The sequence below is a fragment of the Cervus canadensis genome, chromosome 2, assembly GCF_019320065.1.
Source record: "Cervus canadensis isolate Bull #8, Minnesota chromosome 2, ASM1932006v1, whole genome shotgun sequence".
NCBI lineage: Eukaryota > Metazoa > Chordata > Mammalia > Artiodactyla > Cervidae > Cervus > Cervus canadensis.
The window spans coordinates 11,215,582-11,239,520 of record NC_057387.1 but is presented as its reverse complement, the minus strand read 5'-3'; the positions used below and the strand labels follow the sequence as shown (position 1 = coordinate 11,239,520).

Below are 23,939 nucleotides of genomic sequence, written 5' to 3'. Positions count from 1 at the left end.
CTTTGCAGCTCAGATATTTAATGAGAGGGACCATCTGGCAGATGAAAAAGGGATCCCTGGACAGGAGGAGGTTGGAAGCAAGTCCCCAGAGAGCCAGAACCAGAGTCCTGCCTGCCTCCAGGCTTAAGAATTGGCCAGCCACAGGGTCAAGTTCAGGCTTTCCGCAGAAAGCCTGGTTTCCCGGAAACCAGGGGTGTGTGGGCGGGCGTTGGGGAAGGACCAGGACCGGGCGGGGGTGGGGGCGGAGATTCGAGGTCCCAGAGCAGAGCTAGGACGCGGGGTGCTTGCTGTTTCTGTTCTTCTGGGGGCTTCCCCAGATTTGGGGGAGTTTTGAGGATGAGTGGAACCGGGGCTCCCGGGCAGAGGGCGGCGAGAGGGAGGCGAGCGGGGAAAGCGGCCGACGCTCGCGGCGGGCGGGCGCAGACTGATACACCTCGGGAAGCCGGGAGCTTGACCCACCAGCCCGAGAACCTGCTACCCCCTGCCTCCAGCTGCTTGGCCCCTGGAGACCGAGCTCGATTCAGAGCCAGCAGACATCACCCTTTCTTCCCAAACCTAGCTGTTTGTTTGTTTCTGTTGCTCTTCCTTCTCCCTTCTGTGCTCTCCCTCCCGTGCCCCCGGTTCCTCCGATCTGTATTGTCTCCGGAGCCGCAAACGTCTTACTCCTTCCGCGGCCTCCAGATCTCCTCCTTTGCCAACCGCAGCTGGACGCGCACGGACGGCCTCGGGTGGCTGGGGGAGATGCAGCTCTATACTTGGCGCAATGAGTCGGACACCGTCGGCTTCCTGAAGCCTTGGTCTCAGGGCACATTCAGCGAGCAGCAGTGGGAGCAGCTGCAGCATACGTTTCAGGTTTATCGCAGGAGCTTCACCAGGGACATCTGGGAATTCGTCGAAATGCTGCACCGCGACTGTGAGCTGAGGGATGGGATCGTGGACAGCTGCCCAGGGGGAGACAGTGGATGCTGAAGCCCAACCGGGAGGTTCTGGCCCCCCGTGATTGTCTCCTCTCTCCCTTTTGAGTCCCACTTCTGCCTGAGAGGTCCCAGCTTGAGTCCTCAAAATACCCCTTGTTCATCCCGCTGCAGGTCTCCCATTCCCATTTACATGAACTTTGGGGTCCCCAGTATAACCCTCACACCAATTTCTTCAACTCCTTTCAGTCTTCTAAGCTCTTCATTGATCTCTTTCTATTCCTCTCTTCAGATCCTCTTGAGATCCAGGGATCTGCAGGATGTAATTTGCTCCCGAGGAACACCTCAGAAACCTTCTTACATGCTGCATTTCAAGGAAAGGATGTCCTGAGTTTCCAAGGAATGTCTTGGGTGCCAGCCCCAGATGCCCCCCCTTGGATCGAGGACCTCTGCAAGGTGATAAATGGGGACCAAGGGACCAAGGAAACAGTGCACTGGCTCCTCCATGACATCTGCCCCGAGTTGCTCAGAGGCCTCTTGCAGATGGGGAAGTCCGAGCTGGAGAAGCAAGGTCAGCCTACTTTTGTCACCTTCTGCCCTCCACTCCACTCTGGGGCTCCATCTGGGGTTTTCATTCCAGGGGTTCACACCCCTTTAAGCATCACGGGAAGAGGAGGGGATGGATAAGGTGTGAAGGTATTTAAGCATTCCACAGACATTAACTAGGTACCTTTTGGGGTCCATGAATAGAATTAAAGAAACCCTGGGGATCAATCAGGATCTGTACTTGAGGAGGGAGAGGAGAGAAGGCAGATGAACAGTTAAAGCAGTGTCCTGGTGGCTCAGATGGTCTGCCCACAATGCAGGGGACCGGGTTTGACCCCTGGGTTTTGAAGATGCCCTGCAGGAGGAAATGCCAACACCCTCCAGTATTCTTGCCTGAAAAATATATGGACAGAGGAGCCTGGTGGGCTACAGTCCATGGGGTTGCAGAGTTGGGCATGACTGATTGACTACCACTTAGAAACATGCTATATATGTTACAGCTGAACACAGGGTGCTCTGGGATTACAGAGTAGGGGTATTTACAGGAGAATGGATCAGGGAAGGGAATGAGGATCGGGGAAGGCTTTCCTGGAGAAGCTAATACAAACGGATTGAAATGGTGGGAGTTCATCTCCAGAAGTAGAAATGTAGGACTGATGAGCCTGCTGTAAAGTCCAGAGCCTCTGATGCGGAGTCTCACTTTAAGATCCCTTATTCTCGTGTTGAATACAGTGAAGCCGGAGGCCTGGCTGTCCAGTGGCCCCCCTCCCCGGCCTGGCCACCTGCGGCTGGTCTGCCACGTCTCAGGATTCTACCCAAAACCCGTGCGGGTGACGTGGGTGAGGGGCGAGCAGGAGGAGCCTGGCACTCAGCAAGGAGACGTCATGCCCAACGCCGACTCGACTTGGTATCTGCGAGTAACCCTGGATGTGGAGGCTGCGGAGGCGGCTGGCCTGAGCTGCCGAGTGAAGCACAGCAGCCTGGGAGACCAGGACATCATCCTGAACTGGGGTGAGGAGGATGTGGGAACGGGAGGAGGTGGTCCTCAAGCCCAGAGGGAGGTCCTGCGGAAGGGGAGGCAAATGACACCCCAGCCAGGAGTGATAGAAGGAGGGGATTCTCCAAGTGGAGGAATAAAGATCTGAACTCAAAAAGGATTGAGACAAGGTGTTCCATATAAAAGAAAGAAGAGGCTAAAATCCCCACAGATCCCGAAGTAGGTGGCAAGTACAGAATCCCAGGAAGATTTGTTCCCCAGAAGAGGGAACTGCGGACTTTGAAAGGCAGGGTACCAAAGATAGGTGTGGTTTATAGAGTGCTTTCTCGGTGTGAGCTGAACACTCTGCATACCGCAGAGTATGTGTGAACAATCATCCCCACTCTCCTTTGAGCAGGTGCTGTTGTTTTATGTTACAGATGAGAATTGAGGCTAAGCTTGGTCAAACTGCCCTGAGTCTCATCATTAGAAAGCGGAAGAGCTGGATTTGGACTCAGGTTTGGACTAGCTGTGACACTAGTGCCTGCCTCCATATGTGTACGAGCATATGCTGAATTGAATGGAATTATAGATGCCCAGACCCCAAGAAAATATGGGGTGTCGATTAACTTCACAGGAATACAAGTGGGCACATTAGATAGGACAAGAAATAAGCATCTGGCATGCTCACACGTGCTTACAGTAGGGGACCTGATGCAGATTCCCAGGCTGAGACACACCCTGTGTTCCCCCACACAGATGGGAACCGTGTCTCCAGGGGCTTGATTGTCGTCCTGGTAATCCTGGTGGTGTTCGTCCTTCTGGTTGTTGGAGGCTTAGTCTTCTGGTTTAGGAAGTACCGGTAAGTCTCTCCTTTCCATCTCCTCCCAACCTCAACCCCTCTACCCACATTTTCTCCTCTTCCCTTTTCCTTAATGGTGTCTGCTTTCTCTCACAGCCGCTATCAGGATATCTCGTGACTCTCCTCCCCACATCTATCTGTCTGGACTTCAGGATCTCTGGGCTTTAGCCCTCAGAATTTGAAGGTGAAAGAGAGCTACCTTGAAGAAGCAGAGAGAGAAACCTTTGCAATATTTGGGGTGTTGTTCAGTTGCTCAGTTGTGTCTGACTCTTCGTGACCCCATCATTTCAGTTCAGTTGCTCAGCATACCAGGCTTCCCTGTCCTTCTCCATCATCTGGAGCTTACTCAAACTCATGTCCATTGAGTCAGTGATGCCATCCAACCATCTCCTGCTCTGTCATCCCCTTCTCCTGCCTTCAATCTTTCCTCTCATCAGGGATTTTTCTAATGAGTCAGCCAAATACTGGAGCTTCAATTCAGCATCAGTTCTTCCAATGAATATTTTGGGTTGATTTCCTTTAGGAATGACTGGTTTGATCTCTTTGCAGTCCAAGGGACTCTCAAGAGTCTTCTCCACCGCCACCATTCAAAAACATCAATTCTCTGGCACTTACCCTTCTTTATGGTCCAACTCTCACATCCATACATGACTACTGGAGAAACCATAGCTTTAACTAGACGAACCTCTGTTGGCCAAGTACCGTCTTTACTTTTTAATACGCTGTCTAGGTTTGTCATAGCTTTCCTTCCAAAGAGCCAGCATCTTGATTTCATGGCTGCAGTCACCACCTGCAGTGGTTTTGTGTGGGAACCATGTTTTACTGATTTCTCAGAAATACCTCCTGGAATTTAATACTCATACTCTTTTCCTTGCTTGCTCTCCCCCACCCTTAATTTAGACATTCTGACTGACATGTCAGCATTAGCTGGATGCTGTTCTGTACACAGAACAAACCCCCTTATCTTCAAAGACCTTTCCTACATGTCTTATATGATTACCTCCTGACCTCCAGGAGGAAGCCTCCTTGATCCCTGAATTCTAGTCTCTGTCTTGCTTTCCTGCTCATACTTAAAGATTACAAGATAAGTTACCAATAAAATATGTGCTCAGCACTTCTTGGGGAGTTGCTTGTCTGAACGCTCTTCCTGTGCTGTCTGTCATAATACTGTGTGTTTGTATTATTCAGTGCGAATCCACCACAGTTTTGGCGCCCAAGAGAATAAAGTCCGTCGCTGTTTCCATTGTTTCCTCATCTATTTGTGATGAAGTAATGGGACTGGATGCCATGATCTTAGTTTTTTGAATGTTGAGTTTTCAATCAGCGTTTTTTTGGGATGTGGGATAGTCCAAATACACCTCTGCTGGATGAACCTAGGCCTCCCAGTTTGTGTCTGTGACATCAAAAGTTTGTCCTGAATGATACACTGAGAATTTCAGAACCTACTCTGGTCGTTCAGGTGGTAAGGAGTCTTCCTACAATGCAGGAAACCTGGGTTTGATCCCTGGGTCAGGAAGATCCCCTGGAGAAGGGGATGGCAGCTCACTCCAGTATTCTTGCCTGGAGAACCCCATGGACAAAGGCGACAATCCATGGAATGGCAGAGAGTTGGTCATGACTGAGCAAGTAATGCTTTCACGTTCACTTTCAGAACCTAGTTTCTATTTTGAACCTGAATTTACAAAGAGAGACATTTTAAAAGAAAGTTAGGTTGTAGGAAACAGAGATGTCTCAAATTTTTTACTTCATGTAACTTGATTAAAAAAGGAGACATCATAGTGTGGGTATATAATGTTGAAAAGGCTACTTTTTCATAGTGATATTTCTCTCACATGGCCAGTTATTTTTTTCAGAGTGGACAGAGACAGATTCTCCCACTTACAGCCATTAAATGAGACTATACATAAGCTGGGCTGAATCCATTTGGGCAGGCATGAGCGCTGGCGGATGGCCCAGCTGCCTGCTCTATTCTCAGCCGAGATATAAGAAGCAGGAAAGGCAGAGGAACAGCAGCCCTTCCCAATGTGAAGAAATTTGAAGGTCAAGATAAAATCCTCTGTTAGCTACCAGGGAAGTAGTCGAGTAGCACTCAAGGCCCTTGAACATCCAGAAAAAAAGACTAAGCTTTTGAAGTCTTTGCTTGAGAAAATGAAGATTTGGCATCTTCTGTGTTGGACTTGCAGATAAAACCTAGAATGTGTGTGGAAATGTAGCTAGTTTCTAAATCCATGGTTTCCAAACTGGTTTCCTAATCTGTAAGTCACATCACCTGGAAAGTTGCAAATTATGTTGGGCACCCCCTGCCAATGAGTCCTACTAAATGAGAAATCATAGGAGTGGGGCCCAGTCATCTGTGTTTTACAAGCCCTCAGGTGATTCTGGGAGCTTCACAGGTGGTGAGTGGTAAAGAATCTGCCTGCCAATGCATGAGGTACAAGAGACGTGGGTTCGATCCCTGGGTCAGGAAGATCGCCTGGAGAAGGAAATGGCAACCAGCTCCAGTATTCTTGCCTTATATCTGATGGGCTACCGTCCATGGGATATGAAAGAGTCATACATGACTGAAAGACTTGGCACATGCACACACACACATACAGGTAATTCTGATGTTCAGTTTAAGTTAGAGAATCCCTGTTTATAAGTACTGTACATTGCTATGCAACCGATTCCTCAGAATGCTAAATGAAATGTTGGCTTGAGGTTAGTTAGGGAAGGCCTCCAAGAGGGAGGGGAAATGGAAGCTGGAAGTAGAGACCCACTGAGGTGAACCCACAAGGGCACTGATTAGGAGACAAGGATCTCCTCTGAGTCACTCCATTCCTGTGCCAAAAGGGGACTCTAAGGTCTGTTGTGATCACGCTGCAGATTGAGTGTCTGTGTCCTCTGTCCTCTGTTGAAAACCGAATACCCAAGGTGATGGCTTTAGATGGTGAGTTCTTTGGGAGGAGATTAAACCATGAGGTCTGAGCTCTCATGAATGGGATTATAAAAGTGTCCTTGTCTATATATAGCACAGGGAACTCTACTCAATACACTGTTGTCATATGTATGGGAAAAGATCTCAAAAAGAATAATATGTATATGTATAACTAAATCACTTTGCTGTACCCCTGAAACTAACGCAACATTGTCAATCGGCTATACTCCAGTATAAATCATTAAAAAGGTGTTTGTCTCCTCCACCACTTGAGAAGCAAGACACAGCAAGAATATGCTGTCTAGGAACCGGGAAGTGGACTCAGTTGATCTGGTAGTTCTCAGCCTCAATTATAGAAAAAAAATTTCTCTTGTTTTTAAGCCACCCAATCTATGGTATTTTGTTATAGTAGCCAAGTGGACAAAGATAGATAATCTTAGAAATGCCATGGGAAGCAATGTGTACAAATGTGTGACAGTCCACAATGCTTGTAAAAATGTAACGCCTGTAAACAGCTTATGGTACCATGTTGACCTCAGGGGACGCTCTTCCACTTAGCTTCCTTGAGCAGTGTCTAGATTTTGAACAATCCCATTGGTCTTCTATAGTTTTCAGGAATGTGTGTTAATGTCCTTTCTGAAATCTTTTCCAGAATGCTTCAGCATGAATTTACCATAACTCTGGTTCATTGTTTTAAATGAATAAATTAATTAATTAATTTGCTTTTTGGCCGCACTGGGTCTTCTCTGCTGTGTGCAGGCTCTCTCCAGCTGTGCGGAGCAGGATCTCCTCTTCAATGTGGTTCGGAGGTTCCTCATTGCGCTGGCTTCTCTTCTTGGGGACCACGGGCTCTAGGTGCTTGGGCTTGTAGTTTGGGGCACGGGCTTAGTTGCTCCATGGCTAGTGGAATCTTCCTGGAATGAACCTCTGATCCTGACATTCACAGGCAGATTCTTTACCACTGGACCACCCTGGACGTCTTGCTCTGGTTCATTTTTAAGCAACTTTGATTTGTTTTGGAAGTAAATGTTTATTTCTCCAGGAAATTTTGTCTCCTTCCTTTAAATACTCAGTTCAAGACATCTCAGAAAATCCTTTGAATTCATTTCATAATGTTTATTCTCTTTATGGATATTGTGTTCCTTATTAAGGGCTGTGCTGAAAGTCAATTTATTGACCCTTAAGTCACACTTCATTTTAGACTCTGACAATCGGTGAAATTCCTCTAATCATTTCTTCAGAGTGAGCACCATGTTAAACACGTTTTCAGTAGAGGACCCTGGAGAGGTAATGTTGGCGGGAGGCGCTCTCCTGTAGCTTCCAACTGCAGCGGGTCAGGTCAGTGGAGTGGGTGAGAAGGCAGCCTGTGGGTGCTGCCCCAGCCACGTGCCCAGAGCTCATGGACACTCAGCAACTGCAGCTTCGGCCTGGCAGTTAACTTCCCATGGATACCAGCACTCTGAAGGCTTCTACCCCTCCCAGTGCCCCATCCTCTCCTTGGATACTCACAAGGCCGGTGCTAAGTTCATCTCCTGCCCAGAGCTTTCTGCTGAGTCCCACTCTGTCTGCCTGCCCTCACCTGGGGTCTGGAGAAAGGCTTTCAGCTTGTCTGGTGAGTGCAGACCAGCTGTGCCCTGAACAAACCTGTGAACTCCTCTGTTACCCATGGGGCTGAACTGCACCTTCTCCAAGGAGATCTATACTCTAGCCTGTTGTTCTTGTTCATTCTCTTAGTCATGTCTGACTCTTTTGGGACCTCATGGACTGTAGCACAGCAGACCCTCACTATATCCCGGAGTTTGTCCAAGTTCATGTCCATTGAGTCGGTGATGCCATCCAACCATCTCAACATCTGCTGCCCCCTTCTCCTTTTGCCTTCCATCTTTCCCAGCATCAGGGTCTTTTGCAATGAGTACTCCAGCCTTGGGGAGGGGTAATCCTTCCAACTATATTCCGCCTTAGACTTTCTCCTTCAGCCCTAGAGTTCCATGTGGAGTTTTCTTAATCTTTCCGATTATTGTTTCATAATTCTATTAAATTAAAATTCATCTATTAAATTCTAAGTTCATCTATTTAATTGTATTAAAGTACATCTGTTTAGCTCACTGTGTAATTTCTATTTCTTAATTGAACTCAGGTCATACATATGCCTACTCTCGACCATACACAGGAAATCTGAACTTCCCTAAGCTATTTCTTGACTTCTCTTTAGCTCATAAGTCTATGGCATGGAGTTGACCCACTTTGCTGTGTGGTTTAGCTCTTCCTCCAAGAGCTCCGATTTCATGTTCTCTGCAAAGCCATCCCCAGGAGTCATTAGCTGCCCCACTTTTAGTGCACCTGCTCGTCTCATTCACAGGGACTTGTAGTTGAGAGGGGTGTGGTGAATAGTTTGACCAGGACAGGTGTTAACTGTCCTGTGTTCTGGCTCAAACTTTCTGTTGATTTATTATTTTCTATCTGTGCTGTGCAGTTGCTCAAACTACCACACAGTTGCACTCATCTCACATGCTATTAAAGTATGCTCAAAATTCTCCAAGCCAGACTTCAGCAATATGTGAACCTTGAACTTCCAGATGTTCAAGCTGGATTTAGAAAAGGCAGGGGAACCAGAGATCAAATTGCCTACATCCACTGGATCATTGAAAGAGCAAGAGAGTTCCAGAAAAACATCTGCTTCCACATTATTGAATATGCCAAAGCCCTTGACTGTATGGATCACAATAAACTGTGGAAAATTCTTGAAGAGATGGGAATACCAGACCATCTGACTTGCTTCCTGAGAAATCTGTATGCATGTCAGGAAGCAACAGTTAGAACTGGACATGGACCAACAGACTGGTTCCAAAGAGGAAAAGGAGTATGTCAAGGCTGTATATTGTCAACCTGCCTATTTAACTTATATGCAGAGTGCATCATGTGATGCCAGGCTGGATGAAGCACAAGCTGTAATCAAGACTTCCGGGAGAAATATCAATAACCTCAGATATGCCGATGACACCACCCTTATGGCAGAAATTGAAGAGGAACTGAATAGACTCTTGATGGAAGTGAAGAGGAGAGTGAAAAAGTTGGCTCAAAGCTAAACATTCAGAAAACTAAGATCATGCCATCTGGTTCCATGACTTCATGGCAAATAGTTGGGGAATCAGTGGAAACAGTGGTTGACTTTATTTTTCTGGGCTCCAAAATCACTGCAGATGGTGATTGCAGCCATGAAATTAAAAGATGCTTACTCCTTGGAAGGAAAGTTATGACCAACCTAGACAGCATATTAAAAAGCAGAGACATTACTTTGTCAACAAAGGTCCATCTAGTCAAGGCTATGGTTTTTCCAGTGTTCATGTATGGATGTGAGAGTTGGACTATCAAGAGAGCTGAGTGGGGAAGAATTGATGCTTTAGAACTGTGGTGTTGGAGAAGACACTTGAGAGTTCCTTGGACTGCAAGGAGATCCAACCAGTCCATCCTAAAGGCAGTCAGCCCTGGGTGTTCATTGGAAGGACTGATGTTGAAGCTGAAACTCCAATAGTTTGGCCACCTGATGGGAAGAGTTGGCTCATTGGAAAAGACCCTGATGCTGGGAAAGATTGAAGGCAGGAGGAGAAGGGGATGACAGAGGATGAGATGGCTGGATGGCATCACCAACTCGATGGACATGAGCTAGATTAAACTCCGGTAGTTGGTGATGGACAGGGAGGCCTGGCGTGCTGCAGTTCTTGGGATAGCAAAGAGTCGGACACGACTGAGTGATCAAACTGAACTGATCTGAGTGGTTCAACCCTGGCTCTTCCGGTCTTCTTCCTGGGACCGGCCTCTACCTTCAGGTTACATAAATCTTCCCACTCCCATCGCCCACTCCTGTATTCTCTTGTCCCTCTGATCTTCCTTTGCCTTCTGTGTTCATTATCATCCCTCATTTTCAGCTGAGATACAGTGATGGGGAAGTGTTTATTCTCTGAAACATCTTTTACTTCCTCTGGCTGAATCTTCACAAGACTTGCCTACTTCTTTTACTGACGTTATTGCATCATCTCTGTGGCAGTGTTCCCCCATGTTGGTTCCTGCTTTTCACCCTGCAGAACCATCTTTCCTCTTTTCTTGTGAAAATCAGGATTATTCAGTAACAACTCCCTTGTCTTCACTCTCCAGTTTATACATGACCTTTGTACACCTTTCCATCTTCCCAAAACACATAGAAACTTTCCAGCCCTCCAAAAATCCTTCTTGTCGCTTTGTTAACAGTACCTCAGACCCTTGGTCTCATGCAACCACTGCTCTGCTTTCTGTCTCTAGAGATTTGTTTCACCAACCTGAGAAATTCATATCAATGGAATTGTGCTTATTGTTTTGCAAATCATCCCTATCATTGCTTGTATCAGTAGTAAATTCCATTTTCAGTTTTATGTAGTACAGTATTTTCTTGTCTGAACATACCATGACCATCCATTGACCTACTGATGAAAATTTTGGGATTCTTAGGAATAAGACTGCTGTGATCCGATGTGTATGTCTTTTTGTGGACTTAGGTTTTTATTTATTTTGGGTAAATACATAAGAATGGACTTGCTGAGTTGAATGGTAAGCGTATTTAACTTTTTGACCCATTGGTTATTTAAAAGTGTGTTGTTTAATTTCCAAATATTTGGAGGTTTTCCATGTGCCTTTTAGTTATTAATTTTTTCATTTGATTCCCTTTGGTCAGAAAACACACTCCACGTGATGTCAATCCTTTCAAGTCAGCTGAGACTTTTTTTAGGCCCAGTATGTGTCGATCTTGGTGAATGTTGTATGGGCATTTGAGAAGAATGTGTAGTCTGCTGTTGTTGCATGGACTGTTCTATAAATGTCAGTTAGGTTGTTAGTCGATATTGTTCTTCAAATCTTCTAGATTTATTTATTTTTTTTAACTTTCTATCTGATCTGTTACTGAGATTGTTGTTGTTCAGTCGCTCAGTTTTGTCTGACTCTTTGCAACCTCATGGACTGCAGCACGCCAGGCTTCCCTGTCCTTCACCATTTCCCAGAGCTTGCTCAAACTCATGTCCATTGAGTCAGTTATACCATCCAGCCATCTCATTCTCTGTCATCCTCTTCTCCTCCTGCCTTCTATGTTTCCCAGGGTCTTTTCCAGTGAGTCACCTCTTCACATCATGTGGCCAAAGTCTTGGAGTTTCAGCTTCAGCATCTGTTCTTCCAATGAATATTCAGGATTGATTGGTTTGACCTCCTTGTAGTCGAACGGACTCTCAAGAGTCTTCTCTAATACCACAGTTCAAAAGCTTCAATTCTTTGACACCCAGCCTTCTTTATGGTCCAACTCTCATATTCATACATAACTACAGGAAGAAACATAGCTTTGACTATATGGACCTTTGTTGGCCAAGTAATGTCTCTGCTTTTTCAATTGCTGTCTAGGTTGGTCATAGCTTTTTTTCCAAGGAGCAAGCGTCTTTTAATTTCATGGCTGTGGTCACCATCTGCAGTGAAATCTCCAACTATAATTAGGGATTTATCTATTTCCCCTGCATTTCTGTACACTTTTGATTATGGATTTTGAAATTCTATTATTAGGTGCAGACACATTTAAGATTGTTTTCTTGATGAGTTGACTTTTTTTTTTTTTTGGCCAAGCAGCTTGCAGGATCTTAGTTTTCTGACCAGGGATTGAATCCAAACCTTAGCTGTGACAGCACTGGGTCTTAACTGCTAGATCTCCTGGGAATTCTCATGATTGACACTTTTACTATTATTAAATGCCTCTTTGATTGCTGATATTCCTTATCCTGAATTCTACTTTGTCTGACATTAAAATGGTCACTCTTACTTTTTTATTACTAGAGTTTACTTGGTATGTCTTCTTCCAGTTTCTGTTTTCAACCTACATGTGTCTTTATTCTTAAAGTATGTTTTCTGTGTGTAGCAAATAGTTGGGTTTTGCATTTTAATTCATTATCACAATTTCTGCTTGTTGACTAGAGTGTCTTGACCATTTAAAGGTAATGATTACATTTTTGACATGGGTTGAGTCTAGTTTCAGGCCATTTGTTTTCTATTTGTCCCATCTGTGGTTGTTATTCATTCACTATGTCATGTCCAGCTCTTTGAGACCCCGTGGACTGTGGCATGCCAGACTTCCCTGGCTTTCACTGTCTCCCAGAGTTTGGTCAAACTCATGTCCATTAAATCAGCTGATGCTATCCTACTGTCTCATCCTCTGTTGCCTCTTTCTCCTCCTGACCTCAATCTTTCCCAGCATCAAGGTCTTCCCCAATAAGTCAGCTCTTCACTTCACATGGCCAGAGTATTGGGGCTTTAGTTTCAGCATCAGATCTTCCAATTCAGTTTAGTTCAGGATTAATTTCCTTCAGGATAATTCAGGATTGATTGTTTTGATCTTCTTGCATTCCAAAGGACTCTCAACAGTCTTCTCCAGCACCGCAATTCCAAAGCATCAATTCTTTGGCACTCAGCCTTCTTTATGGTTCAACTCTCACATCCATACATGATTTCTGGGAAAACCATAGCTTTGACTAGGCAGACCTTTGTTGGCAACGTGATATCTCTGCTTTTTAGCATGCTGTTTATGTTTGTCACAGCTTTTCTTCCAAGGAGCAAGTGTCTTTTAATTTTGTGGCTACAGTCACCATCCAGAGTGATTTTGGAACCCAAGGAAATAAAATCTGCCACTGTTTCCACTTTTTCCCCTTCTATTTGCCGTGAAGTGATGGGACCAGATGCCATGATCCTCGTGTTTTGAATCTTGAGTTTTAAGCCAGCTTTTTAACTCTCGTCTTTCACTCTCATCAACAGGCTCTTGAGTGTCTTTATGTTTTCTGCCATTAGAGTGCTATCTTCTGCATGTCTGAGGTTGTTGATATTTCTCTCAGCAGTCTTGATTCCAGCTTGTGATTCATCCAACTCAGCATTTCCCATGTGCTTTGCATAGATGTTAAATAAGTAGGGTGACAACGTACAGCCTTGATGTACTCCTTTCCCAATTTGAAACCAGTCAATTGTTTCATGTCCAGTTCTAACTGTTGCTTCTTGACCCTCATACATGTTTCTCAGGAGGCAGGTTAAGTCGTCTGGTATTATCACCTCTTTCAGGATTTTCCACAATTTACTGTGATCCACACAGTCAAAGGCTTTATCATAGTCAGTGAAGCAGAAGGAGGTGTTTTTTTGGAATTCCCTTGGTCTCTCTATGATTCAATGAATGTTGGCCATTTGATCTCTGGTTCCTCTGACTTGTCTAAATCTAGCTTAAACATCTGGAAGTTCTCAGTTTTTGTGCTGTTGAAACCTAGCTTGAAGGGTTTTGAGCATGACCTAATAGCATGTGAAATGAAAGCAGTTGTACAGTAGTTTGAATATTCTTTGTCATTGCCCTTCTTTGGGGTTGGGATGAAAACTGACCTTTTCCAGTCCTGTGAGCACTACTGAGTTTTCCAAATTGGCTGACATATTGAGTGCAACACTTTAACAGTGTCATCTTTTAGGATTTGAAATAGCTCAGCTGGAATTCTTTCACCTCCACTGGTTTTGTTCATAGTAATGGTTCCTAAGGCCCAGTTGACTTCACACTCCAGGATATCTGACTCTAGGTGAGTGACCACACCATCATCATTATCTGGGTCATTAAGAAACATTTTTGTGTAGTTCTTCTGTGTGTTCTTGCCACCTCTTCTGACTCCCTTCTGCTTCTGTTAGGTCCTTACCATTTCTTTGCTGTATCACGCCCATCCTTGCATGAAATGTTCCTTTGATATCTCCAAGTTTCTTGAAGAAATTGTTAGTCTTACCCCTTCTATTGTTCTCCTCTATTTCTTTGCATTGTTCACTCAGGAAGACTTTCTTACCTCTCCTTGCTATCCTTGGAACTCTGCATTTAGTTGGGCATAACTTTCCCTTTCTCCTTTGCCTTTCACTTGTTGCATCTGTAGATTTTTCTTTTTAGGATTCTGTATTTTATCCACTAGTGCCTTACAGGGATGCCTCTTTTTAAAACTTTTTAAAGGTATTTCCCTAGGATTTTCAATTGTTTTCAATGTATTGCTGGGTACCTTTAAGTAATATTATGTTACTTCCCTTATGCAGTTCCCAGGTGGCTCAGTGGTAAAGAATCTGTTCTCAATGCAGGAGATGTGGGAGATATGGGTTCCATCCCTCGGTTGAGAAGATTCCCTGGAGTAAGAAATGGCAGCCCACTCCAGTATTCTTGCCTGGGAAATTCCATGAGAAGAGGAGTCTTGTGGGCTATAATGGATAGGGTCGCAGAGTTGGACACGACTGAGCATGCATGTGTGCCCTTCATATATGTTTTAAGGACTATGCACAAGATATTTTCACTTCTCCCTTCCTGTTCTTTGTTGTCCTAACATTTAGTTATTTTTTGGCCTCGGTGCATGGCATTTGGAATTCTAGTCCATGACATCTGGTCTAGAGAATCAAACCTGAGCCCCTTGAATTTGAAGCACTGAGTCTTAACCACTGGACCGCCATGGAAGTCCCAAAGTTTATTTTTTTCTTTTTGAAGAAACATAAACCTATTATCGTTATTTTTTGACATTTAGTATTTTAAGTTTATTTAAAAAAATTTATTACAATATAGTTGTTTTACAATGCTTTGCTGGTCTTTAATGTACAGTGAAGTGAATCAGCTATAGATACACACATATCCCCCCTTTTTTGGATTTCTTTCCTATTTAGTTCACCAAATTTCAGTTCAGTTCAGTTCAGTTGCTCAGTCATGTCCAACTCTTTGCAACCCCATGAACCGCAGCATGCCAGGTCTCCCAATCCATCACCAACTCCTGGCATCTGCCCAAACCCATGTCCATTGAGTTGGTGATGCCATCCAACCATTTCATCCTATGTTGTCTCCGTCTCCTCCCACCTTCAATCTTTCCCAGCATCAGGGGCTTTTCACATGAGTCAGTTCTTCGCATCAGGTGGCCAAAGGATTGGAGTTTCACCTTCAGCATCAATCCTTCCAAAAAATATTCAGGACTGATTTCCTTTAGGATGGACTGGTTGGTTCTCCTTACAGTCCAAGGGACTCTCAAGAGTCTTCTCCAACACCAGAGTGCAAAAGCATCAATTCTTCCATGCTCAGTTTTCTTTATAATCCAACTCTCACATCCATACATGATCACTGGATAAACCATAGGTTTGACTAGACAGACCTTTGTTGGCAAAGTAATGTCTCTGCTTTTTAATATGCTGTCTAGGTTGGTCATAGCTTTTCTTGCAAGGAAAAATTATTTCATGACTCCAGTCACCATCTGCAATGATTTTGTAGCTCCCCAAAATAAAGTCTGTCACTGTTTCCACTGTTTCCCCATCTATTTGCTCTGAAGTGATGGGACCAGATGCCATGACGTTAGTTTTCTGAGTGTCGAAGCCAACTTTTCACTCTCCTCTTTCACTTGCATCAAGAGTCTATTCAGTTCTTCTTCTCTTTTGTCAGAAGTGTGGTGTCACCTGTATATATGAGGTTATTGATATTTCTCTTGGCAATCTTGATTCCAGCTTGTGCTTCATCCAGTCCAAAATTTTGCATGGTGTACTCTGCATATAAGTTAAATAATCTGGGTGACAATATACACCCTAACTAAGACTATTTATTAAACTTCCCCAACAGCAGGATAATTAAGAGAGAATGCTGGGCCCTGCCCAGAGCACGTATTTCTCAAAGTCAGGAGACCTCCCAGACCATACATGTGCAGAAAAGGCTCCTTGGAGGCCAAAGGAGAGTTATGTCAAGGGATGTTCTACTCAGATGCCTTTTCAGTAAAATCCATCTTGGCTAAGCGATGCATGTGCACAAATGGAAGGATCTTGAAATATACCAAAAATGGACTGTGAAACAGGCAAATTAAATTGATTGGCCAAAGGAAAACTGGAAGAAATGCCCTTTACTATCAAAGTAATTCAAACTGTCAGGAGGGTGCGACTCAGAGACCCTCTCATTGAGTCATCCTCTCCCTCTTGTACTGTCCTGCTTTCCTCTCAATAAATACCTTACTTGCTCCACTACTTTCTTTCTTTGTGGGAATTCTTTCCTGCAAAGCTGAAGGCCAGGGCCCTTGTCCCTGACCACTGGTCTACTGGCTAGGCTCTGGTGTTCTCACCACTGCAACCCAACCTCAGTCTCTGGCTGGGAACCCCAGCCCTTCTGGGAGCTGTTGCAGGCTGAGATCCCTGAGATCACCCTGACCAGGGATCCAACCAACACCCCTGCATTGCAAGGTGGATTCTTAACCACTGGACCACCAGAGAAGTCCCTTATTATTTTATCATTAAGGTGATGTCTGCACTCCTAGACATTTTGGAAAACCAAAAATGTCAAACAAATTAAAATCTTCCATAATCTCTTTGCCTAGAGACATCCATTGCTTGCCTTCCACTCAAAAACTTTGTTTTAAAAAACATGGTAGATGTCATACCACAGATACAACTTTATGTCCTGTTTTTAAAACTTAAATAGCAGTTGTAAAGTGTTTTCCACATACTATCTGTAACTCTAAGTTGGAAAAAGAGATTTAGAGAAGCCGGTTGTGAGAAACATACTTAAGTGAGTGGCTGTGACCAGGGCTCTTTGCAGCTCAGATATCTAATGAGAGGGACCATCTGGCAGATGAAAAAGGGATCCCTGGACAGGAGGAGGTTGGAAGCAAGTCCCCTGAGAGCCAGAACCGGAGTCCTGCCTACCTCCAGACTTAAGAATTGGCCAGCCACAGGGTCAAGTTCAGGCTTTTGGCAGCCCCGGAAACCAGGGGTGTGTGGGCGGGCGTTGGGGAAGGACCGGGCGGGGGTGGGGAGGGAGATTCGAGCTCCCAGAGCAGAGCTAGGAAGCGGGGTGCTTGCTGTTTCTGTTCTTCTGGGGGCTTCCCCAGATTTGGAGGAGTTTTGAGGATGAGTGGAACCGGGGCTCCCGGGCAGAGGGCGGCGAGAGGGAGGCGAGCGGGGAAAGCGGCCGACGCTCGCGGCGGGCGGGCGCAGACTGATACACCTCGGGAAGCCGGGAGCTTGACCCACCAGCCCGAGAACCTGCTACCCCCTGCCTCCAGCTGCTTGGCCCCTGGAGACCGAGCTCGATTCAGAGCCAGCAGACATCACCCTTTCTTCCCAAACCTAGCTGTTTGTTTGTTTCTGTTGCTCTTCCTTCTCCCTTCTGTGCTCTCCCTCCCGTGCCCCCGGTTCCTCCGATCTGTATTGTCTCCAGAGCCGCAAACGTCTTACTCCTTCCGCGGCCTCCAGATCTCCTCCTTTGCCAACCGCAGCTGGACGCGCACGGACGGCCTCGGGTGGCTGGGGGAGATGCAGCTCTATACTTGGCGCAATGAGTCGGACACCGTCGGCCTCCTGAAGCCTTGGTCTCAGAGCACATTCAGCGAGCAGCAGTGGGAGCAGCTGCAGCATACGTTTCAGGTTTATCGCAGGAGCTTCACCAGGGACGTCTGGCAATTCGTCAAAATTCTGCCCAGCGACTGTGAGCTGAGGGATGGGATCGTGGACAGCTGCCCAGGGGGAGACAGTGGATGCTGAAGCCCAACCGGGAGGTTCTGGCCCCCCGTGATTGTCTCCTCTCTCCCTTTTGAGTCCCACTTCTGCCTGAGAGGTCCCAGCTTGAGTCCTCAAAATACCCCTTGTTCATTCTGCTGCAGGTCACCCATTCCCATTTACATGAACTTTGGGGTCCCCAGTATAACCCTCACACCAAGTTCTTCAACTCCTTTCAGTCTTTTAAGCTGTTCATTGATCTCTTTCCATTCCCCTCCTCAGATCCTCTTGAGATCCAGATATCTTTAGGATGTGAGTTACTTCCGAGGAACACCTCCAAAAGCTACTTACGTGCAGCATCTCAAGGAAAGGATGTCCTGAGTTTCCAAGGAATGTCTTGGGTGCCAGCCCCAGATGCCCCGCCTTGGCTCCAGGAGTTCTGCAAGGTGCTCAATCGGGACCAAGGGACCAAGGAAACAGCGCACTGGCTCCTCCATGACGTCTGGCCCGAATTGGTCAGAGGCCTCTTGCAGACGGGGAAGTCCGAGCTGGAGAGGCAAGGTCAGCCTGCTTTTGTCACCTCTTGCCCTCCACTCCACTCTGGGGCTCCATCTGGAGTTTTCATTCCAGGGTTCACACCCCTTTAAGCATCACAGGAAGAGGAGGAGATGGATAAGGTATCAGGGTATTTAAGCATTCCACAGACATTAACTAGGTACTTTTTGGGTTCCATGAATTGAAATAAAGAAACCCTGGGGATCAATCAGGATCTGTACTTGAGGAGGGAGAGGAGAAGGCAGCTGAACAGTTAAAGCAGTGTCCTGGTGGCTCAGATGGTACAGTTTGCCCACAGTGCAGAAAATCTGCATTAGGTTTGATCCCTGGGTTGTGACGATGCCCTGGAGAAGGAAATGGCAACCCCCTCCAGCACTCTTGCCTGAAAAATCCCGTAGACAGAGGAGCCTGGTGGGCTACAGTCCATGGGGTTGCGAAGACTTGGGCATGACTGAGTGACTACCACTTAGAAACATGCTACATATGTTACAGCTGAACACAGGGTGCTTTGCGAGTAGAGAGTAGGGGCATTTACAGGAGAATGGATCAGGGAAGGGAATGGGGATCCGGGAAGGCTTTCCTGGAGAAGCTAATACAAGTGGAAAGAAATGGTGGGTATTCATCTCGAGAGGTAGAAATGTAGGACTGATGAGCCTGCTTTGAAGTCCAGAGCCTCTGATGCGGAGTCTCACTTTAAGATCCCTCATTCTCGTGTTGAATACAGTGAAGCCAGAGGCCTGGCTGTCCAGTGGCCCCCCTCCCCGGCCTGGCCGCCTGCGGCTGGTCTGCCACGTCTCAGGGTTCTACCCAAAACCCGTGTGGGTGACGTGGGTGAGGGGCGAGCAGGAGGAGCCTGGCACTCAGCAAGGAGACGTCATGCCCAACGCCGACTCGACTTGGTATCTGCGAGTAACCCTGGATGTGGAGGCTGCGGAGGCGGCTGGCCTGAGCTGCCGAGTGAAGCACAGCAGCCTGGGAGACCAGGACATCATCCTGAACTGGGGTGAGGAGGAAGTGGAGCCCAGCTGGGGATGGGAGGAGGTGGTCCTCAAGCCCAGAGGGACGGCCTGTGGAAGGGGAGGGAAATGACGCCCCAGCCAGGAGTGATAGAAGGAGGGGATTCTCCAAGTGGAGGAATAAAGATCTGAACTCAAAAAGGATTGAGACAAGGTGTTCCATATAAAAGAAAGAAGAGGCTAAAATCCCCACAGATCCCGAAGTAGGTGGCAAGTACAGAATCCCAGGAAGATTTGTTCCCCAGAAGAGGGAACTGCGGACTTTGAAAGGCAGGGTACCAAAGATAGGTGTGGTTTATAGAGTGCTTTCTCGGTGTGAGCTGAACACTCTGCATACCGCAGAGTATGTGTGAACAATCATCCCCAGTCTCCTTTGAGCAGGTGCTGTTGTTTCATGTTACAGATGAGAATTGAGGCTAAGCTCGGTCAAACTGCCCTGAGTCTCATCATTAGAAAGCGGAAGAGCTGGATTTGGACTCAGGTTTGGACTAGCTGTGACACTAGTGCCTGCCTCCATATGTGTACGAGCATATGCTGACGTGAACGGAATTATAGATGCCCAGACCCCAAGAAAAGATGGGGTGTCTATTAACTTCACAGGAATACAAGTGGGCACATTAGATAGGACAAGAAATAAGCATCTGGCATGCTCACACGTGCTTACAGTAGGGGACCTGATGCAGATTCCCAGACTGAGACACACCCTGTGTTCCCCCACACAGATGGGAACCGTGTCTCCAGGGGCTTGATTGTCGTCCTGGTAATACTGGTGGTGTTTGTCCTTCTGGTTGTTGGAGGTTTCGTCTTCTGGTTTAGGAAGCACCGGTAAGTCTCTCCTTTCCATCTCCTCCCAACCTCAACCCCTCTACCCACATTTTCTCCTCTTCCCTTTTCCTTAATGGTGTCTGCTTTCTCTCACAGCCGCTATCAGGATATCCCGTGACTCTCCTCCCCACACCTATCTGTCTGGACTTCAGGATCTCTGGGCTTTAGCCCTCAGAATTTGAAGGTGAAAGAGAGCTACCTTGAAGAAGCAGAGAGAGAAACCTTTGCAATATTTGGGATGTTGTTCAGTTGCTCAGTTGTGTCTGACTCTTCGTGACCCCATCATTTCAGTTCAGTTGCTCAGCATACCAGGCTTCCCTGTCCTTCTCCATCATCTGGAGCTTACTCAAACTCATGTCCATTGAGTCAGTGATGCCATCCAACCATCTCCTGCTCTGTTGTCCCCTTCTCCTGACTTCAATCTTTCCTCACATTAGGGTTTTTTCTAATGAGTCAGCCAAATACTGGAGCTTCATTTCAGCATCAGTTCTTCCAATGAATATTTTGGGTTGATTTCCTTTAGGATTGATTGGTTTGATCTCTTTGCAGTCCAAGGGACTCTCAAGAGTCTTTTCCACCACCACCGTTCAAAAACATCAATTCTTCGGCACTTACCGTTCTTTAAGGTCCAACTCTCACATCCATACATGACTGCTGGAAAAACCATAGCTTTGACTAGACGGATCTCTGTTGGCCAAGTACCATCTTTACTTTTTAATACGCTGTCTAGGTTTGTCATAGCTTTCCTTCCAAAGAGCAAGCATCTTGATTTCATGGCTGCAGTCACCACCTGCAGTGATTTTGTGTGGGAACTATGTTTTACTGATTTCTCAGAAATATCTCCTGGAATTTAATACTCATTTTCTCTTCCTTGCTTGCTCTCTCCCACCCTTAATTTAGACATTCTGTCTGACATGTCAGCATTAGCTAGATGCTGTTCTGTACACAGAACAAACCTGCTTATCTTCAAAGACCTTTCCTACGACTCTTACATGATTACCTCCTGACCTCCAGGAGAAAGCCTCCTTGATCCCTGAATTCTAGTCTCTGTCTTGCTTTCCTGCTCATACTTAAAGATTACAAGATAAGTTACCAATAAAATATGTGCTCAGTATGTTCTTGGGGAGTTGCTTGTCTGAACGCTCTTCCTGTGCTGTCTGTCATAATACTGTGTGTTTGTATTATTCAGTGTGAGGCCACCACAGTTTTGGAGCCCAAGAGAATAAAGTCTGTTGCTGTTTCCATTGTTTCCTCATCTATTTGTGATGAAGTCATGGGACTGGATGCCATGATCTTAGTTTTTTGAATGTTGAGTTTTCAATCAGCTTTTTTTGGGATGTGGGATAGTCCAAATACACCTCTGCTGGATGACCCTAGGCCTCCCAGTTTGTGTCTGTGATGTAGAAAATTTGTCCTGAATGGTACACTGAGAATTTCAGAACCTTCTCTGGTCGTTCAGATTGTAAGGAGTCGTCCTACAATGCAGGAGACCTGGGTTTGATCCCTGGGTCAGGAAGATCCCCTGGAGAAGGGGATGGCAGCTCACTCCAGTATTCTTGCCTGGAGAACCCCATGGACAAAGGCGACAATCCATGGAATGGCATAGAGTTGGTCATGACTGAGCAAGTAATGCTTTCACGTTCACTTTCAGAACCTAGTTTCTATTTTGAACCTGAATGTACAAAGAGAGACATTTTAAAAGAAAGCTAGGTTGTAGGAAACAGAGGTGTCTCAAATTTTTCACTTCATGTAACTTGATTTAAAAAGGAGACATCATAGTGTGGGTATATAATGTTGAAAAGGCTACTTTTTCATAGTGATATTTCTCTCACATGGCCAGTTAGTTTTTTCAGAGTGGACAGAGACAGATTCTCCCACTTACAGCCATTAAATGAGACTATACATGAGCTGGGCTGAATCCATTTGGGCAGGCATGAGTGCTAGCGGATGGCCTAGCTATCTGCTCTATTCTCAGCTGAGATATAAGAAGCAGGAAAGGCAGAGGAACAGCAGCCCTTCTCAATGTGAGGAAATTTGAAGGTCAAGATTAAATCATCTGTTAGCTACCAGGGAAGTAGTCGAGTAGCACTCAAGGCCCTTGAACATCCAGGAAAAAACGACTAAGCTTCTGAAGTCTTTGCTGGAGAAAATGAAGATTTGGCATCTTCTTTGTTGGACTTGCAGATAAAACCTAGGATGTGTGTGGAAATGCAGCAATTTTCTAAATCCATGGTTTCCAAACTGGTTTCCTACCCTGTAAGTAACATTACCTGGAAAGTTGCAAATTATGTTTGGCCACCCCCTGCCAATGAGTCCTACTAAATGAGAAATCATAGGAGTGGGGCCCAGTCATCTGTGTTTTACAAGCCCTCAGGTGATTCTGGGGGCTTCACAGGTGGTCAGTGGTAAAGAATCTGCCTGCCAATGCATGAGGTACAAGAGACGTGGGTTCGATCCCTGAGTCAGGAAGATTCCTTGGAATAGGAAATGGCAACCTGCTCCAGTATTCTTGCCTGGAAAATTCATTGGCTAGAAAATCCTGGTGGGCTACAGTCCATGGGGTCAGAAACAGTCGTGCGTGACTAAAAGTGTTGGCTCACACACACAGGTATTTCTGATGTTCAGTTAAAGTTAGAGAATCACTGTTTGTAAGTACTGTACATTGCTATGCAACAGATTCCTCAGAATGCTAAATGAAATGTTGGCTTGAGGTTAGTTAGGGAAGGCCTCCTAGAGGGAGGGGAAATGGAAACAGGAAGTAGAGATCCACTGAGGGGAACCCACAAGGAGACAAGGATCTCCTCTGACTCACTTCATTCCTGTGCCAAAAGGAGACACTAATGTCTGTTGTGATCATGCTGCCGATTGAATGTGTATGTCCTCTATCCTCTGTTGAAAACTGAATACCCACGGTGATGGTTTTACATGGTGAGTTCTTTTGGAGGAGATTAAACCATGAGGTCTGAGCTCTCATGAATGGGATTCGTGACCTTATAAAAAGGGTCCTTATCTATATATAGCACAGGGAACTCTACTCAGTACACTGTTGTAATCTATATGGGAAAAGATCTCAAAAAGAATAATATGTATATGTATAACTAAGTCACTTTGCTGTACCCCTGAAACTAATGCAACATTGTAAATTGGCTATCAGTTCAGTTCAGTCACTCAGTCATGTCCGACTCTTTGCGACCCCACGAATCGCAGCACGCCAGGCCTCCCTGTCCATCACAAACTCCTGGAGTTTACTCAAACTCATGCCCATTGAGTCGGTGATGCCATCCAGCCATCTCATCCTCTGTCGACCCCTTCTCCTCCTGCCCCCAATCCCTCCCAGCATCAGGGTCTTTTCCAGTGAGTCAACTCTTTGCATGAGGTAACTAAATACTGGAGTTTCAGCCTCAGCATCAGTCCTTCCAATCAATACCCAGGACTGATCTCCTTTAGGATGGACTGGTTGGATTTCCTTGCAGTCCAAGGGACTCTCAAGAGTCTTCTACAACACCACAGTTCAAAAGCATCAATTTTTCGGCACTCAGCTTTCTTCACAGTCCAACTCTTACATCCATACATGACCACTGGAAAAACCATAGCCTTGACCATACGGACTTTTGTTGGCAAAGTAATGCGTCTGCTTTTTAATATGCTATCTAGGTTGGTCATAACTTTCCTTCCAAGGAGTAAGCATCTTTTAATTTCATGGCTGCAGTCAGCATCTGCAATGATTTTGGAGCCTAAAAAAATAAAACATGACACTGTTTCCACTGTCTCCCCATCTATTTCCCATGAGGTGATGGGACCAGATGCCATGATCTTAGTT

The 23,939-nt window shown here is 45.8% G+C and overlaps 2 protein-coding genes and 2 long non-coding RNA genes across 5 annotated transcripts; 2 read left to right on the top strand and 2 right to left on the bottom strand.

The window, feature by feature from the left end:
- The first annotated feature begins 216 nt into the window (after positions 1–216).
- On the top strand, positions 217–3,602 carry LOC122431248 (antigen-presenting glycoprotein CD1d-like). Of its 2 annotated transcripts, XM_043452444.1 has the most exons (5): positions 231–913; positions 1,207–1,485; positions 2,193–2,471; positions 3,196–3,298; positions 3,395–3,602. In XM_043452444.1, exons 1-5 carry the CDS (start codon positions 337–339, stop codon positions 3,414–3,416), a joined length of 1,260 nt encoding a protein of 419 aa, XP_043308379.1. In that variant the 5' UTR covers positions 231–336; the 3' UTR covers positions 3,417–3,602. The 2 variants fall into 2 exon arrangements, with proteins under 2 accessions (XP_043308388.1, XP_043308379.1); XM_043452453.1 differs by lacking the exons at positions 3,196–3,298; positions 3,395–3,602 and adding an exon at positions 2,877–3,009 and having other exon boundaries at positions 217–913.
- Positions 3,603–6,031: 2,429 nt separating this feature from the next.
- On the bottom strand, positions 6,032–23,042 carry LOC122431406. The gene is made up of 3 exons (XR_006266499.1): positions 22,932–23,042; positions 10,347–10,354; positions 6,032–6,102 (listed from the first exon to the last, which is right to left on the bottom strand). It is a non-coding gene; the product is annotated as an uncharacterized LOC122431406 (long non-coding RNA).
- Positions 12,965–15,868, bottom strand: LOC122431414. Its single transcript, XR_006266500.1, has 3 exons — positions 15,647–15,868; positions 14,568–14,573; positions 12,965–13,002 (listed from the first exon to the last, which is right to left on the bottom strand). It is a non-coding gene; the product is annotated as an uncharacterized LOC122431414 (long non-coding RNA).
- LOC122431258 (antigen-presenting glycoprotein CD1d-like) lies at positions 17,048–20,423 on the top strand. The gene is made up of 5 exons (XM_043452464.1): positions 17,048–17,712; positions 18,006–18,284; positions 19,003–19,281; positions 20,017–20,119; positions 20,216–20,423. Exons 1-5 carry the CDS (start codon positions 17,136–17,138, stop codon positions 20,235–20,237), a joined length of 1,260 nt encoding a protein of 419 aa, XP_043308399.1. The 5' UTR covers positions 17,048–17,135; the 3' UTR covers positions 20,238–20,423.
- Positions 23,043–23,939: the final 897 nt, after the last annotated feature.